General features: G+C 32.2%; 1 protein-coding gene across 8 annotated transcripts in view; it reads left to right on the plus strand.

Moving 5' to 3' along the window:
* The window catches only part of dlg1 (discs large 1), a 671,410-nt gene that overhangs the window by 633,912 nt on the left and 19,201 nt on the right, over positions 1-18,297 (plus strand). For 4 of the 8 annotated variants that reach the window (XM_068350732.1, XM_068350731.1, XM_068350733.1 and 1 more), the window contains 7 exons: positions 1-115; positions 2,134-2,273; positions 4,271-4,419; positions 5,643-5,743; positions 5,904-6,009; positions 8,914-8,931; positions 14,985-15,029. The exon at positions 1-115 is cut by the window's left edge and continues 99 nt beyond it. In XM_068350732.1, the coding sequence (XP_068206833.1) occupies positions 1-115; positions 2,134-2,273; positions 4,271-4,419; positions 5,643-5,743; positions 5,904-6,009; positions 8,914-8,931; positions 14,985-15,029 (674 nt within the window). Of the gene's footprint in view, positions 116-2,133; positions 2,274-4,270; positions 4,420-5,642; positions 5,744-5,903; positions 6,010-8,913; positions 8,932-10,551; positions 10,695-14,984; positions 15,030-18,297 lie in introns of those variants that run through there. The other 4 variants (XM_068350734.1, XM_068350729.1, XM_068350728.1 and 1 more) reach the window with 4 other exon arrangements.

Genomic DNA, 18,297 nt, shown 5'->3' on the forward strand with positions numbered 1-18,297 from the left:
AGCTGGTGGACCTGCAGATCTTTCAGGGGAGCTCAGACGCGGAGACCAAATCCTCAACGTCAATGGTACAGATCTCCGGACTGCTACTCATGAACAGGCTGCACAGACTCTCAAGGTTAGTATCAGCTGTCAATAGTCCAATTTGATCTCGTGCATCATAAGTATTAGTGACCGGCTTTATTTTATTCATGCTTTTTGGAGTTATATGTAAAATGAACTGAAGATTAGTTAATTTTTAAGCATCATCTTAATAATTACTTTGGAGTTTCGTTTTATTTCAGCTATTCTTGGAAGGTTTTATCTAGCCTTATTGTTTTTTGGTTCTACTAGAGCTATATACTTGTGGACATAGTGTGATAAAATTGTCTAGATTTTTAAGCATGGGACACTTATTGCTACAAAAGATATGCATTTAACAATTCAAGAAAATTTAAGGATTATTTTATTTTGTCTTTGCCTTTTCCAGTCGAAGGTAAGAAAAGAGGTTTGGAGCGGAGTAGAATAATTTTGTTACGAAAAAGTAGATAATATCTTTAGGTGGAATGGAGCTCTGTTCAGGACTAGGGAATTAATGGCTGGTGAAAAAAATTAACATATCAAGCATATGCAGCATCATGCCACACCGGATTTGACTGTAAAGCTCAGTAGTCAATGTTACGTAACTAAATTTACTGTTCATCTTGAGGTTTTCATCGTCATGTTAAGATTAGAGTGTTTTTGCATCTTCAGGTAAATCTCATCTCTGATATCTTTTTTTCTTGTGTTGCATTTCAGTGTTTATTTGGAGAATTCAAGACTTGAAAATCCACGTGATCCTTCCAAATCTAAGAATAGTTTTCAGACCAAAGTTTTCCAAGCATGTTTCTCCTCTCTGCCTCACTTTTTAATTATATACTGTTATATACTGTATATATATTTTTAACCCGGAAACTTCCAGTTCCCCCATAAGTGTTGTTTACATTTATTACCAGTTTGTTACAGATATAGCCAGACGATTACGAAATATTCATGTTTACTTCAAATGATTATTTATTTTACCTAGTACAATTGTTAGTAGTGTTGAAGGCTCTAGCAGAAACTAGTTTGGTTTAATGTATCTTGGGCTGAAAATTATAATATGGTCTTCATTGATTTGAAGTTATATACTGTATTTATCTAGATTTTTGTTCTATAATATTAGCATATCTATTAGGTATTTAAATTTTGAATTTAATGTATTAGACAGTGATAATAATGTTATAGATCATGTTTTATTTGCATGATACCCTAGCATTATAAAGTGTACTGAATGTAATTCAGTTGTAGTATGAAACTGATGTATTATATAATGTAATCTGTTCATACTTGTTAACTGTGCTGTAATGTATAGTGAATCTGGTACAGTATATAATTTTTCAAGATATGGTAGATAGAAATTGATGTTATCGTCTATCTTTTAAAAATCGTCATTGTATGGATGACTGGGAAAATACCTCGCCATTTTAAATTTACATACTACCTTGAAAACTATGTGTATTAATTAACCCTTTTACCCCCAGGCTCTTTGGAAATTTCCAACCCTTAACCCCCAAGGGGTTATTTTTTCCCCAGCACATTTTGCAGTATATTTTTTTTAAATTGCTCTAACAGCCTTAATTGTTTTCATAGAGAGGTCAGGTTGGTCTCATCCTCTTGGAAAATGCCTGAATTTTCTCAAAAAAATATAAAAAATATGAAAAAACAATTTTTTTATAGCATTTTTTTTTGCAAGGACGTACCGGTACGTCCATGGGGGTAAAGGGATGAGTTTTGTGAAACGTACCAGTACGTCCTTTGGGGGTAAAAGGGTTAACTGTGCTGTAATGTATAGTGAATCTGGTACAGTATATAATTTTTCAAGATATGGTAGATAGAAATTGATGTTATGGTCTATCTTTTAAAAATTGGCATTGTATGGATAACTGGGAAAATACCTCGCCATTTTAAATTTACATACTACCTTGAAAACTATGTGTATTTATTAAATTGTAATTAGTATACATGCCTACATATTTGTGTATACAATATGCGTAACAATTGTAGATTGAATTTCTAAACAATATGTGTAACAGTTGTAGATTGCATTTCTAAACAAGTACTGTTTTCATTATTCAGGGATGTGGGCAGACAGTGAATTTAACGGTGCAATATAAACCTGATGAGTACAACCGCTTTGAGGCTAAAATTCATGATCTCAAGCAACAGATGATGTCTGGCACGCTAAGAACAACGCAAAAACGTAGTCTCTATGTCAGGTAAGTTTATACACTACTTTTTAATCCTTTTACCCCCGGGGTTTTTGGAAATTTCCAACCCTTAACCCCCAGGGGGTTATTTTTTTCCCAGCACATTTTGCAGTATATTTTTTTTAAATTGCTCTAACAGCCTTAATTTTTGTCATGGAGAGGTCAGGTTGGTCTCATTCTCTTGGAAAATCCCTGAATTTTCTCAAAAAAAATATAAAAAAATATGAAAAACAAATTTTTATAGCATTTTTTGCAAGTACGTACCGGTACGTCCATGGGGGTAAAGGGATGGCTTTTGTGAAACGTACCAGTACGTCCTTTGGGGGTAAAAGGGTTAAGTATTTTATTGAAATCACTGAGAGTACTCAAATTATGGCTTAGTCTTAAATGACTCTTTGAAATTGGAGCAAAATAGAGTTTAAGGAATTGAAATTAAGTGGCAAAAGTAAAATGGAATGAATAAAAAGTAATTTGCAGAAAACCAGGTACAGTAGTTGGGGTTGAATGTACTTTGCAAAGAACTTTGTTGTGCTACATGCAAAGTACACTTTTGGCTTTATACTTCCCTACAGAGTATGGTCAAGTAAAAAGGATTTTTTATCAATCTCTTATCACCGAAAGCTTTGGAAATTGACTTACGTGAATTATCATCAATCTGAATGATAACATCCTGATTAGGATTTCAAATTCTAACGTTATCATGTCCAGATTTTGGAATCTATGGATTCCTTGTGCATAATCCAAGACTATAAAAACAGTATATCCTGGACATTTTTGCTGGTTAGGCTACTCAGCTTTCATCTCTTTTTCATTTCTTTTGCCTGTAATAGACTGTGTACATAATACATTTTGATCTAGATATATACCTAATTACAGTACTGTACCTCACTAAGTCCAAGACAAAGGTATCAAAATTGTCTCTTCTGTCCTTGCTAACTACCAGTAAATACTGAAATACTGAGATAGTTGAAGAGTTACAGAGGGTGCATTCTTAGATAAAAATTAAATCTGTGCCATGATGAAAACTAACTATAAAGCTACTGCTATCAGTATCTCATTCTAAGACTTACTTTTCCTGTGTTGAAGCAGAGCTTGTGAGAATAGAATTGTTAACAATTATAACATACCACATTTGTGGTGGTCTTTGAATTTCTCAGTTCAAACTACGGTATTTTCATATTGCCATGATAAAACTTATCGCTCTCCTTTGACCATGGCTACCCTTGTGATAAACTTTCAGTGCCATGCTTTTAAATAATTGACAGTGCACTTCAAGTTGACTCTTGTATTACTGCCAGTTTATGGGGGATGACTTTTTTCATTGTTTGTTATATATATGTATAAGTTTGATATAGTTTAAGTAAACTTATTTTAATTATTGCAGTTTGGGTGTAGTTTGCTCCTCTGAAATTTACATTTTGTTGAATCAAACACCTAGGAAAATATTTTGTTCATTATGCATCCAAAGAAAATGTTTGTTTATAGAGTATGAGGATAATGTTAAAAAACATAATAAATAAATGCTTGTATGCAACCCATACAACAAAATTGACTATTTTCCCTACTGGTACTTGGGCAGTACAAATATCCTCATCTCACAGCAGGTGATGATTTGAACAGGAAACAAATAGTGGTTGCTAAATGTATAAGAGAAGATTTTTGGTAATTGTATAATCAATAACAGGTGTCGTCTGGGAAAATTCATACAGATGTAATTGTTGCAGATTATAAGCATTTTACCCAAGACTACTGTTGGTATCTTTTCCCAATGTTGTCCATCTTTTCAAATATTACTTGGCAAATATGTCTATCTTAAATTTGAAAAATACATGGGTCCTGTTAAATTATATTATATACAGTAATTAGAATATTAATCATACAAATATTTTAAGTGTCACCACATTCATATACTGTACTGATGATTCATAAATTTGATTTATACCTTTTTAGAGCTTTGTTCCTGTTTTATGACAGTAATGAATGTTATTTTGATATCAATTTTACAGAGCACTGTTTGATTACGATCCCAACCGTGATGATGGTTTGCCTTCACGAGGTCTTGCCTTTAATTATGGAGAAATCCTTCACGTAACAAATGCATCCGATGACCAGTGGTGGCAGGCTCGACGGGTGCTTCCAACGGGAGAAGAGGAAGGTATGCGGAGGTCATAATATTCTTAAGAAAATTATTATTGTTGGTATGGTTTATTGAAGATGCGATGCTAATGTTCATTAATGAAGGAAGGAATAAAGTCTATTGGTATGAGTTTGAAATCCCCAGATACAGATGAGCTGCTTGTCATGTGATTAGTATATCAACTATCCTATTAGATTATCTGTAGCGATTAGATTGATTTTGAAAGGGAAAAATGGACTGGAAGTTTTTTTGGTTCACTGCATTTTGTCAAAATTCGGAAAATTTGACTGAGGATTATTGTATTTTAATTAGAATAGGTTGGCCATTAGCAGTATGTATGTACCTCCTAATTTGTTTTTTAGTTCTTACGATAGTAATTTAAGTTTTTTTTTAATTTTTGTTAACTGTATGAATTCTACATATAATTGTGAGGCATTTCCTCCTCAGTTTATGCTGTATTACAAAATTTTATTAACTTTTCAAAAAAAAATTTAGATTAAGATATTTTAGGTAACGATAATGCATTCATTTGCTTAAATGTATGCTTGGCACAGTATAAATCATTGGGTTAATTTTTAGATTTTTCATTTTTTTCATCCTCTTATTTTAGTGTTGGACACATTGGATTTCTTTCTTAGTTTATGCCAGCTAACCAGAATAATGAACTTTACTGGTAATGTCTATAAAGATCCATTAAGTTTTAACAATCGGTTCATTATGTCTTAATAATGAAAATGTTTGCAGTGTAGGATACAGAAACTATGTAACTTTCATTAGCAATTAACTAGGCTTAGCATATTATAAATGGCAATTTATTTTAATGGTTTCTTGTATACTGTATTCACATAAATTTCATGATAGAGTATTTTAACCTATAGTCCATTTCTTTTAGCGATGCATATTTGCACCGACTCGTGGCGGTGCCCTTTTAGCTCGGAAAAGTTTCCGGATCGCTGATTGGTTGGACAAGATAATTCTAACCATTCAGCGATCAGGAAACTTTTCCGAGCTAAAAGGGCACCGCTGCGAGTCGGTGCAACTATGCATCGCTAAAAGAAATGGACTATAGTAGATAATTTTCTTTTTAATGATAATTTCTTGGAAAGTATATCTTGAATTATTGAACTTTTTGCTTAGCTATAGATATAATATCTAAAATTTATAATTTTTTATTTTTTATATTTTCCTTATTCATCATAGTTTAGGTTAAGCTAGTTTTCACCGGCAATTGATTTTTACAGGCACAACGGGGATCATTCCTTCTAAAGCACGCTGGGAGAAAAAACAAAAGGCCAGACTCCGGTCTGTAGCTTTCCAGGGCAAGAACAACAATGACGCAAGGGTTTGTTTCCCATCCTTTTTCATTTTGATTTCAACCGTATACTGTGCTAAATCCTTATCGGGAAATGCGATTGGAATATGCGCAAGTGATACAAGCATAGATTTAAGCTGAATATTATATCATAATTTGATTTATAAAAAGGAGAATTTGGTCATTCCAGCAATCTACTCTTGAAAGGAAGAAGAAAACCTTATCCTTTAGTAGAAAGTTCCCATTCCTCAATAAAAGCAAGGATGATAAGTCAGAAGACGGTTCCGATAATGAACGTGAGTAAAAGTCTTTATTTTTTGTCTTGCTTGGTTTTAAATTTTTTTAGTTTCAGTTGCTACTTTTAGTGAGTTACAAATAATAGTTTCAGACAGTAATAATACCCTTTGGTTTGCTTGTCATTAATTAAGGTTTTACGGTGACTAATTGCCGATTACATTGCTAAATATTTTTAAAAATGTAGATTACCTTTTGGGTAATTGATTGGTGGTAAGACCCTAAAACGTTAGAACATATGAAAGGATTTTCCTTGAGCACATTTAGTTTTATCTTAGTTTTTTTACCACTGTATGAATGCACAGTTGTTAATGTGATCCACTGTATCACTTTGTGCTTTGTTTGAAGAGTTGTGAATAATATGTAACGTGTGTGTTGTTGCTTTAATATGTTATGTTCTTTGTAAATTTGAATCTTGAGGGAGAACAGTCTTGCGAAGTAAAGTGACTGTGTTTAAGCTTCTCTTGAATGGATGCTTTGTTCCCTTATTGCCTGTTATAATAACTATCATGGATTAAGTTGTATCTTGCCTCCATTTAGTGTTGTACTTTTTCAAGAATAAGGCAATCACCCAAAGGTGGTAAAGTAAAGTATAATGTTCCAGATACTGTACTTTGCTAATGTTACTAAATTTGAAGCAAAACTTTTTAGGAAAGTCAGGCATTTTTTCTTAGAATTATAGCCTTATAGCCTAAGCCGCAAGGTTTTATGCCTGATGATGGTTACCATTAATTTGATGCATTAATAATGTTGGATTTGTAATTACATACTTAAATACCATTTACGAAGGGATGCAGACTGCCTGGGTAGGTTTATTTTAGCTCTTAAATTTGATTGGTTTTCTTTCGATGGCTTTTTAAATTAGTTTAAAATTCAAAGAAATTATACCATTGATCAATGTCAAGAAAAGTGGTACCTGATAAGTATTTTTTTTTTGTCATATAAGTGCTGGTTTATTATATTAACTTAGAGGATGAGGTAGTGGGATATTCTTTATCAGAAAATAAACAAAACAGTAATAGTATATATTTGTGATGGATTTTTCATATCCTCAATTATTTGTAAAATAATTAAGTTTAAGTAATCTATCCAATAAACTTTGTGGACAATAAATAGAACCTAATTTGCAAAACTAAAGATAGATACCTCCTCATGTTGGCCTTATTGAAAACTAATTGCAGATGTTATCACATAAGTAATAGTTTATAAAACTTATACATTAACTGAATACATAGTGAAGTGAATGGTCCCTTACACTATACTATAAGTTCCAGTCACAGAAATAGGGAAGTATTGCTATAGATGTTGTTAGCCCAAGGATATATTGTGAAGAAACTCAACGTGACTCGGAATTGAACATGCCAGGTTAATGTACATTTTTACATTTTAAATATTTTGTACGTGGAAGAATTTGTTAAATAGTTCGTTAGATATTGTTAACTGTCCTTTATTATCAGCATTGGTGCTTTTAAGAGATAAGCCTTTTAAATTATTAACAGTTATTAAAATCTAATCATTTCAGCTAGAATATTAACTTCAGCATAATATTTTTAACCAATTTTTTAACTTAACCATTCATGTATGGTATGTACAGTAATACCACAAATTTTTTGTTGAAGCTTACATATAAGGTTATTGATAAATAGAGTATTTACATAACTAGCTTGATGATAGTACAATATTTTAGTGGTTTTTGGTTTAATATTTTTTACTTAGTGGGACTTGTAAGGAAATCTTTTATTCTGGCAGAAAGCAGGCAGTGCTGCATACCCAACATAAGTGTGTTTAGCTTATAGCATCTCAAAGTTATTTATTTTTACTTTAAATTATTAATTATTTTACAGAAATTCTAGTTGAAGAATTTGAGTACAGTTATTAAATTAAAAGAATATTAGATTATGAATAAGTATAAAAAGGTGGTGATTCTGTCATGATATGATTAAATATGAATTGTTTTGCGTACAGGTCTTTTAATCCAGCTGAAGATTTTTATTCCATTTAGAGTTTATTGTGTTTTTAGAAGATCATTTATCAGCAGATAACTACATTACTTATAAAAAAGAAATTTAGTAACAAGGTTATAAGAGGAAGGGTAATTTTCCATGAAAATAGTCGTAAGGTTTTATCAAAAGTCGTCATTTATATAAACTGGGAATTTCTAATTGACAGCAGGTTTTGTTTATTTACCTGTCAGCTCTGCAGCTTAGTAAACCATTAATGTGTAAATCATGAATGCTACGTGTGATTTATCTGAAAGTATAACATCACATATATGGATCTGATCAGAAGGACGAGTTCATAATTTTTTTTATGAAAAATTTCAAAACCAATATGTGTATGACTTATGACAGCAAAACTAAACACTAATTTTCAATCTCCTTTTTCTAAACTCTGATCAGATCACTTATGGTGTTGTATATGTAGGCTTCTAATGTTTACAAAAGGGGAACCTTTTTAAAATTAATTCACACTTAATTTTCATTAATGATTTGGATACTCTGTTAACCCAGTGAAATTCAGTTTAAGAATGACTATAGTCGCCGCAAATATCCCGGACGAAATAAGCCCCACCCCCTGATGACATCATAGTCAATCATGTTGTGTCCCACGTTAGCAGCGGTTGCAATACACCCCTTTACAAATTTCAGACTATACTAACTTATAAACACTTTAGGAAACACTTTAGGGGATGTGTTGTGATCGTTGTTAACTCGAGAGACAACATGATTTGGGTATGATGTCATCTGTGGGTGGGGCTTATTTTGCCTGGAATCTCTGCGGCGACTTTAATAATTCTTGAAGTTTCCCTGTACATGGAATTTACTGAAAAAAATAGAGTACCTTTTGTTAACATTGTCTGTGTTTGTGAAGAATAATGTTTGCTCTCTTTACATCATTTCCCAAAGTCGATGAGGACTTTGAAGGTAAGCAATTGATTTGTCTTATGCTTTTTTTTTTTTTATAAATACATTTTCATCTTATCTACCTTCATGTTCTTTTTTTTATGATAAAGCTAGTGTTGCTGAACCAAGTGTTGTAGAGCTCATAGATGACTCGCTTCTCAGTATTTCCTGGAAGATATTTGATTGAAGGGCCTACTAAATTGCGTTCCTACATAGATGTGAATTATTATAAAGCTTTAATTTTTATATTGTTAGTGAAGTATTGACTCCAAACTCAGAAAAGAAAGGCTAAATGAGGCCAACTGCAGTGCTGTATAACAATCTAGGTTTGATTACAATGTGCCTCCAAAGCTCAGTAACCGTATTCTATTATTGTAAAAATTACCTGTCTTCTGTTTGTTTCATCATTTATTTTTTGTCTTTTTGCCTGTGTTAACTTTTCCATGTTTTTGTTTTCCCAAAGGTTTTAGTCTCTTTGTGTTTGATATCTGTTTCAATTTCCACATACTTTGTGCTAGCTATATGATTCTTGATGGTGATTAGCATGTTATGTGAGAAACACCCTTGGAAACTCCTTAGAACTTTGAGCTGATAATTTTGTAATAATCTGCAAACTGTCAATTAAAACAAAGCAAGGCAAAGAAGAACCATTCAATGTCTTCACAAGTCTTAGGAATTGATATCAGTTTCTCTTATGATACCCCTCTTGTTCTAGTCTTTGAATATTTTAGAGGAACTCATTGATATGATACAGTTCATGTATAAGAAAATTGTCTTCTCTCTATTTGTATGTGATAAAATATGTTTTTGTAATTAGTTTAGGTCTATCTAATAGATCAGATAAGCAGAAAATTAGAACGACAGATTAGTCTATCAGTGCTTGACATTATCCACCTCATAAAAATGTGATGACTAAATTGCCAAAGAAAAAATTTGCTCTCATAGATTATAATTGTAAAATCTATTTAATAGCAGTACAGTCTGACCCTGATTAGGAAGGAAAACTGAGCGTGCTTTTAAAAGCTATTTTTTATTATCTAATTCGATTTTTATATTACATTATCGTGGATTTTTTTTCATTTAAAGGCTAGGCTTCCTGTAGACTTTAAGGGTTCAGCCTTGTTCACAGATAAGATAGCTATGATATTCCTCTGTTCAATATAAGATGCTGTCCTTTGGTTCCCCTTTTGACCTTTTCTTAAGATTTCTGATACATCTTTATAAAGTAGTATCTTGGAAGTTGAAATAAGGTTTACGGGTCGCAAAATATACGATCTATCCCTTTTTTTTTATTTTGTAAAGCATACAAACTCCCTTCACCAAATCCATTTGCGTTTTCTTTCCCCGTTGAAGACAGAATGGGGGAGAATTGGTGATATGGTAATCTGGGCTCTCGGATAACACTGCAGTTGGTACCATCTTTCCCTTTTCCTTAGTTTGGAGAGTTTGCTTTTCTAATATACTGTAGGCTCAAGAAAAGCTTACTTAGTATGGGTTGCATATGTTTTAAAAACAAATTGTTATTTAAGTATTTTTCCCTGAAAGAAGAATGATTTAGGTCACTGGTATGTACCATTGTCACTTAGTTTCAAATTCTTGTTAACCTATTTCTTTCCTTCACTGGTTTTCCACCTCCATCAGAGTGTGGGGATTGGCAATATGAACACCAAGGTAGGTTCACAGAAACAGAGTTTTATAATGAATTTATTTATTTCCATACATGCCTGATGTTCATATACATGCCCATCCTTGTCCCCTCTAATTTGTGATTCTAAGGAATAGGGAATCCTTTCGACTTCAAAACTGAAGAACAGGAAACTGTTAATGTGCTACTTACTGTTAATCATTAGATTTTTTTCATTTCTTTACTGGGGGCATGTATCTTTTGAAAGGAAAGAAAATGGGAAAATTTCTGATAAATTTTTTGGGGGTAAACATCGATAAACCAAGCTTCTGGTGAAAAAGCAAATTGAACATCAGGAGAGTATAGAATATAACAAATTTCATTATCAAAATTCTGCTTATTAAAGATTGGCCCTTAGATAGGGTTTTTCTTTTGTCTATGAAGATAAAACCAAATTGATTTTAGATTTTGTCTTTGAAGATGAAATTGTCTTTCATAGATATTTAGGGTAGATGCTTCTAGTTTTGGCTACAGTATTCTCATTGTAGAGTTGGTAAGGATTTGGCAGTTGCATTCATTTTAGGAAATATTACTTGGTATTCTGAAAAGTATCTTTTGCTTTTTTTCCTTTTACAAATCCTGTTGGGTATCTAGGCATGTTGGTGTATTTGAATTTGGAAGAGATAATAATTCAGTCTAGTTTAATGGAATGGAATATGAATTATTTTACTTTTGTGAAATTATTTTATTTTATTAATCTCCTTGATGCACAAGAGAAATCTTTACAATAAGCTGGTGTCTTTCTCAGGCTGGAAATTTAAGTTTAGTTTTTTTATTGATCACATATCAATTTACTAAATGCCAAGGGTTGTGGAGTTCTAATCAGTTAGTAATGCTCTTGAAGAAAGCAGAGAAACATTTTATTCAACTAATAGATATTTTGCAGATTAATATACCTGGTATATTTTATGTGGAAATTGCCTGCTTTGTGAGCTAAATATTCTTTGAGGTTTCTTGTCTCTTACATCTTGCCTGTAAATTTTGACTGAACTTCTAGCTGGTCCATATTCAAAAGATTAATTTAAATCTCTTGAATATTTTTTGGTCCTTTCGGCATTCAGTGTCAAGCTTTTTCAATGACTACAACTATTTTTAGGCAATTCGACAAAACTTACTGTTGTATACTGGTGAAACTAGAAAAAATTCATCAATGTGCTTTCTCTAGTGAGTACCACACAACTAATAGGTATGTCAAGAGTGAGATATAATGACACTGATTTGATGTAGCCTCCAAAGTTACTGTGCGTATGGGACTTTGTGGGTTATGGATGTTGAATGAATTAGTTCAGTAAGGGGAACACAAACATGCCAGTTATTGTATTTTAAGGTTTGTGTTGATCTTTTCTCAATTTTGAATACACATGCCTTGTTTTTCTCGGTACATACCAGTACAGCAAAGTATATTTGTTAATTTTATACTGAAATATATTGGGTAAAATTGTACACATGTACAGAAACATCTTTATCCCCTCCACTATCCTTAGTCCTGTGGGTTGGTTACCTTTCTGTGTCCACTCCAACTATCTCTATTGGAAGCATCTTCCTCCATTGAACCTTTCTTCTCCAAATCCTATTAATCCTTTTCCTCCATCTTTACCTTCTATTCAGAACAGGTTCCACACAAACCCCATTGTCATTCAGTATTTGTGATTAATGAAAAAACCAGTACAGTGCAGCAATTGTAATGCCATCACACCACATAAAGACCTTTTATTTTTATTATTACTTTAAAAAGGAGAACTTATAACTTGCAATGTTTTTAGAGCTACAAAATGTGTTAATTGGTCTTTGATTTGACTAGCATGCTGCTAGAAAATTAAATGCAAATAAAGAAGAAAAACAATTGAGTCAAGAATTTTTTTTTTTTAAAGGAATTGCATGTAAAGGGAAAAATATTTTACAAATCAAAAGCATAACACTCTTTTAAGGTGGTTTTAAGCACTTGATTTTTATAACAGTAAAGTTGAGGGGGATAAAAAACTTACGGTACAGCAAAGGATGATATTACGTACATCAAATTAAAGAAAATTTTCATAAAGTTATGAAAGCTTAATCCTCATTATCATTTTGGGGAAAAAATGGGTTACATCAATGCTTTAAGTTTTGAAAGACAAGTCCTTGTATGTTACAGGCCTTAATATAGTAGAATTACATTCTTCTAAGGGTAGGGCTAAAGTGATGATTAATATTGTATGTCATTATCATCATCAATTTTGAAGTATTATACCCCATTTGGCATTTTTAAAGTTTACAGCAGAATTTAATTACCGTATTAGTATAGTATTTTAAAAGTAAAGTTGAAGTTAAAGAACAGCACAATGTATTGCATAATAAACAAAATTTATATAAAGTAGGATTATAGGAATGCATAGTTATGAGAAATGCGCAACTTTGTTTATATTTCTGTTCCTCTAATTTTTTTTCAATTAAGTTTATGTAATATTCAGAATCTTATAGGGAAGCACCTGAGATGGAATTTTATAAACAGATTTTAGGAGACCCAATTTGGATCTAAACTATACCATATATTTTAAGCTGTTTAGATTTTTTCTGTATCTCCCAAGGGCATAACAAGTATTTAATGAGTAGCAGGTCAGTGAGAGGGGTTTTGCCAATTAAAATGGTAACTAAAAGGTATTGAACAGCAAAATCCCTATCAAGTAGTAAAGGCTTATATGAAGGGTTAAGTAGTAACGTATTGTATGAGGATTGGAAACTGCAAGTTGGTGTATTAATAATAAAGCCAAATAGTCTCTTGGACCAATTTTTTAATCATAGTCTCTGGTCATTATTCAATATTTTATTTAAGTCATGGCAACTTTCAGCAAATATTTTGGTACTTAAAATTAAAAGGATTAGGCTGTTGATTTTTATGTGTCTGTTTATTAAGGTATATTCTTCTGCTTTAAATTGCTGATATAAGGTCGTTTGTTCATGGCAGTATAACTACTCACTGTCATTATTTGGTATTTAAGACTTTACCTAGAAGAATTTTTAATACACTCATTTACTGAATGGTCAAAATTACAGACTATTCATCATACCTCCAAAAGATTTTAAAGCTTGCTGAAATACAAATTTCCTGATTAGTACTGTGTATAGAATCAAAAGTACATTATACTTGTATTATAATTTTTTATTCTTATAGGCAATAACTGGGTAATTGTGGGGTCGCATACGTCTTTCAAGTTTAATTCAATAACAACCTTGATTATTATGAGTATTGATCACTTTAGATTCATTTTATTTTTTCGTTATAATTTAGGATGTACATTGGGAAGGGCTAGCATTAAATTATAGTGTGTGCGGAATAGTTTTAATTTGGGAAGCACTTTATTAGCAATACTGTATGTATTTCATCAATATTGCATACTGTACTTTGTTGTTTCTCATGTTTATTTTTATTTAATTTTACTATACTAGTTTTGTTTTTGTCAAATCTATCTGTTGTATATTGGTATCTCTTGCAGACATATATATCAAGATACCTTTTCAGTACCTTATTTCTACAGTATGGCATTACTGACTAGATAAAATGTTTCTATATACGTATAAGACCATTACGTAGGTAAATTAAGCCATTTTTTTTCTATCACTGTGACTCGTATTACATTTTACGGTGAATACTTTTCAAATTTATTTTTGACAATTAGCTTTATTGATGTTCTACAATTATAGCTCCATTTTGGTGTTTAGGATATTTAAGTAGCAAAACAGATGACCTAGCTCGAATAGCTGCATTTTCTTTTGACGCAACATGGAATATGCTTATTTATATAGCATAAATTATAGCTTGTCCTGTGTCCTGCACACAACCTTGGTCATACATAAGTTCACAAGTTGCAATGTGTACTTATAGTATTCCTTTCCTAGCCCATAATAATGTGTCCTAAATGTCCTTTAATTTTTTTCCAAACAGAATTAAAATGCACTTTATGTTGCACCCTGAATCAAGACAATTGCTTGAGATGGGTAATATTGGGTTGTCAAATGCCAGGCACTATGACTTAAACATTAATATCACTGATAAGAAGTATGATTTTAAAAAAGCTACATAATGGCATAATGAATACACTGGTATGTTGACTAAAGATTGTATTTTGTTTCACCTCTGTGCTAAGCTATGGTAACCAGTTACCCTCTTACAAACCAAAGGATTGCATCATATGCATATAATTGACCTTCACGGTGAACTGTTGATAGGCAGTAAAATCTGATAATTGTATTGGACAAAGTGAACCAGCAATTATTAGTCAACAGTGCTTAGACGAGAGTTCAGGTGAGTTTTTTTATATTTGTATGATGCTGTGTCCTTTGGAAGTACTTGCTCAGTTTGCATGGTGTGGCCTTAGCTGAGTTTGCTGTGTTGATTGTGTGTCTCTCTTTACAGCCTCCATAGCCACAAATGACGGAGAGAGCGATAGCCGAAGCATGCGTGAGTATCCCCCCACCCCTGTGTCCTGCTACTATAGGCTTGCCATAGTTTTGCATAAACATGGCATGAAAAAAATGTATAGCAAGTGTCCAGTACATTTGATTAGCTTATGTTGTGGATATTATGAGATGCCCAGTAAACATTTTCTCTTTTGAGTTTTGTTTTCTTGCTGTAATTACAATTATTTTAGATGAATTGAGAAAACTTAATTTTGTAATCAGTTGTGTTGGACACTTGCACCTCAAGCATGCTCGTGTGCTTTAATTGACAGAACAGTGCACGTTTCTGTAAGAGGAAGTCCGTTCATCAGTACCTGATATACAGTACATGTTCTTTTCACACCAGTTTCTTATGGTATACGTGCTTATTTCAGTGTAACGAAATTTATTTTATCATTTTTTTTTTTTGACGATATTTTTGTGAATACACTGTACAGGTATACAATATTAAATCTATATATTTTTTCTTGCTATTAAGAATTTGTCATCCCCTGATACTTCAGGTATTTTATTCATTGGAAATTTAAAGGTCTGTATCATTAAACAGTTGACTTTCACAATACAGTATTTTGTAGATACAGTATTGTAATAAGGAATATTAGGTGAAAACTTTTATTACAGTTCTGTTGTAACTAACATTAATTTTTTACCTTGATTCAAACATTTATTAACCTCTATTTTAAATCTGTATTATGTAAGTGGTTGGAGAACAGTCGGGAGAAATTACTGTTTTCATATTTATTGTATTATTTGGGAAGGCGAGTTTTCAAGCATATTTGGATCTTTATTTGTTCATTTATATGTAGTGGACTTTATTAACTAAACTTTGGGGCCTATATAGAATCTTCGGCTAGCTATCCAGCAATGGTAATCTTGCCTAAATTATGTTTTTTATATATCAATTGCAAGGGTATGAATAAATCATTTATCCTGAAATTTTACAAGAAAAATGTACGGTACATGGCAAGTAACTTTTATAGTCCCTTTTAATGTTCTAAAATTATTTTCTTTTTATTGCCCATTACAATAGTTTTATCTTTTCTCAAATTAGCTTAGGCTTCAAATGCTGCTTTGCTCATGAATCTCATAAACTATTTTTGACTAAGACATTTATGTTTTTGTTTCTGTGGGACTTAGCATTTACATTCTTCAATTGTCAAATAAATATTTTTGTCATATCATTGTAGGTCATGTACAGTACTGTATATTTATTTCCATGAAAGGGTTTGAATTTTAGATATTTTTACTTCTAGAGATTAATGTAATTATTACTATTATTACTGTAAATAATTCACCAATCCAAGTTTTAGCTTAGATTTTAAAATGAGAATTTGATTTCTTTGCAATTGCAGTTTATGATGGTAGAGTTGAGGAGAAAGCAAGTATGAAGTGAGCTATTCTGATGTGAAACTAAATTTGCAATATTGCGCGTTTCATTGAAATTTATGTATTTTATTGATCTGTTGCTATCTTTTAATCATAATATGCGATCCTTGTTCATGTGTTGATGCACCCACTAAGTGAAGTAACACTCTTTCATGATTAGATATTTTAGGGCTTGGGTAGGAGAATTGTATATTTCAGCTTAGCTTTGATGGACTTGTGATCTTTGCTTCATTCTGAGCTTAAGATTCTAAGAGGAGCCACATGAAGCACAGTATCCATTTGATTCTATAGTAATCATCATTGTGATTGTTTTCATTGGGATGAGGAAAGCCATAAGTTTTCACACCTCCAACAGGTCCCTTTTTTCTCTTGTTTTTTGGGGCAGTTTCCTACATGTCTTTGTCCTGCTACTCATTTGACCGAGTGCCTTTCGTCCGTTCTCGTCGCTTGGGAATCTCTCAACCACTTCTTTACTCATATGATTTTCCACATTCACACTGGCCCTTCTTCAAATAAATTTATAGTCACACTTATTCAAAATTTCCTTAAATTTCTTGTTTTCTTGCTTCCACCACATATAGTAGTACAGTCCTTATGTACCCACTGTAAGACTTTGCTATATTTATCAATGGGACATTGTTATTTATTAATAGTGTAACCATATCTATTAATTTCATTGAGACTTCAGTCAATTATTGTTTTTCTCTCAGCTCTTTCCATACCTATTTCATAGGTCAAGTTGTCCCCATGTTAAAAATATTCTATTATTAAGATATGATCTTTAAATACAACATGGTTTTCCACTTCCCTGTCCTGTCTTGCTCATTAGCTTTCCAAATACATTTCAGCCATTGAAAATATTTTACAAGTACTCCTTATAAAACCTCTTACTCTATATAATTCTCAGCATCTTTAGTGACACCCTATGTTACATTTGGTACAAATTGTTGAGTTCCCATACAGTTTTCCCTCATACTCATGGCCCCCCTCCATACCGTACTTTCTCTCTCGCTATCTTTTCATTTTGCCTACCTTTATTTTCAGTCCACTCAGCGCTACATCATTCTTCCGCCTTGCGAAGATTTTTACAATCTCTTTTTCAAATTTTGCTGTTAACTCTAGGTTATGTGCATACTGTATAAGGGCCCTCCTTTGCAGCATTCTCTGTTGCTGTGATGATAGTACCATAGATTATATCTTGGGAATAAATTGGTATCATTGTCATTTTCAAGCTATGTTTCTGAATAAAGCAAATTAGACTTGAGGGTAGCCTAGTTGAATATTGACTGGAGTAAATATTAGAATTACATTTTTTAAAACAAATCACATTGATCACCCATATCATTCTGCATAGATAAAGGTAGTGTAACCTTTAAGTTTGAAATATGCATTATAATCCAAAAGAAGAAAGATGGTGAAACTTGTTTCGAGAAGGAAGTAAGAAACAAAGAAATTAAATTGTACAGAAGGTTTCTATCAACAAACATGGATATGTCATACATATATATACAGTATGTGTATATATACTATATATGTGTATATAATATAATGAGATTACAAATCATAGCTTTGCCGATGCCTTCACTGACCAATTGGGAGGGCTTTGCAAATCCAAAACTACTGTTTTAAAACTAGAGTCCTTTAAATGTATGAAATACAGGAGCAGTATCTCTTTAAAAGTCAATAACAAAGGTTTTGGCTTTGCGTAACTTGATCCTTATGAAAACAATCAAGGTGACCTGGGGAGATTTGCAGAATCTCCAATTCTTATTTTTACTGACAACATTAAAATTTAAATGTTTGGGGCTAGGTCATGTAGGAGTGAGAAAGTTGGGAAAGTGTCCTGTGTCTCGGTAGATTTAGTAGTTCATGAAATATGCTGT

The sequence above is a fragment of the Palaemon carinicauda genome, chromosome 27 (genome assembly GCF_036898095.1).
Source record: "Palaemon carinicauda isolate YSFRI2023 chromosome 27, ASM3689809v2, whole genome shotgun sequence".
Classification (NCBI taxonomy): Eukaryota; Metazoa; Arthropoda; class Malacostraca; order Decapoda; family Palaemonidae; genus Palaemon; species Palaemon carinicauda.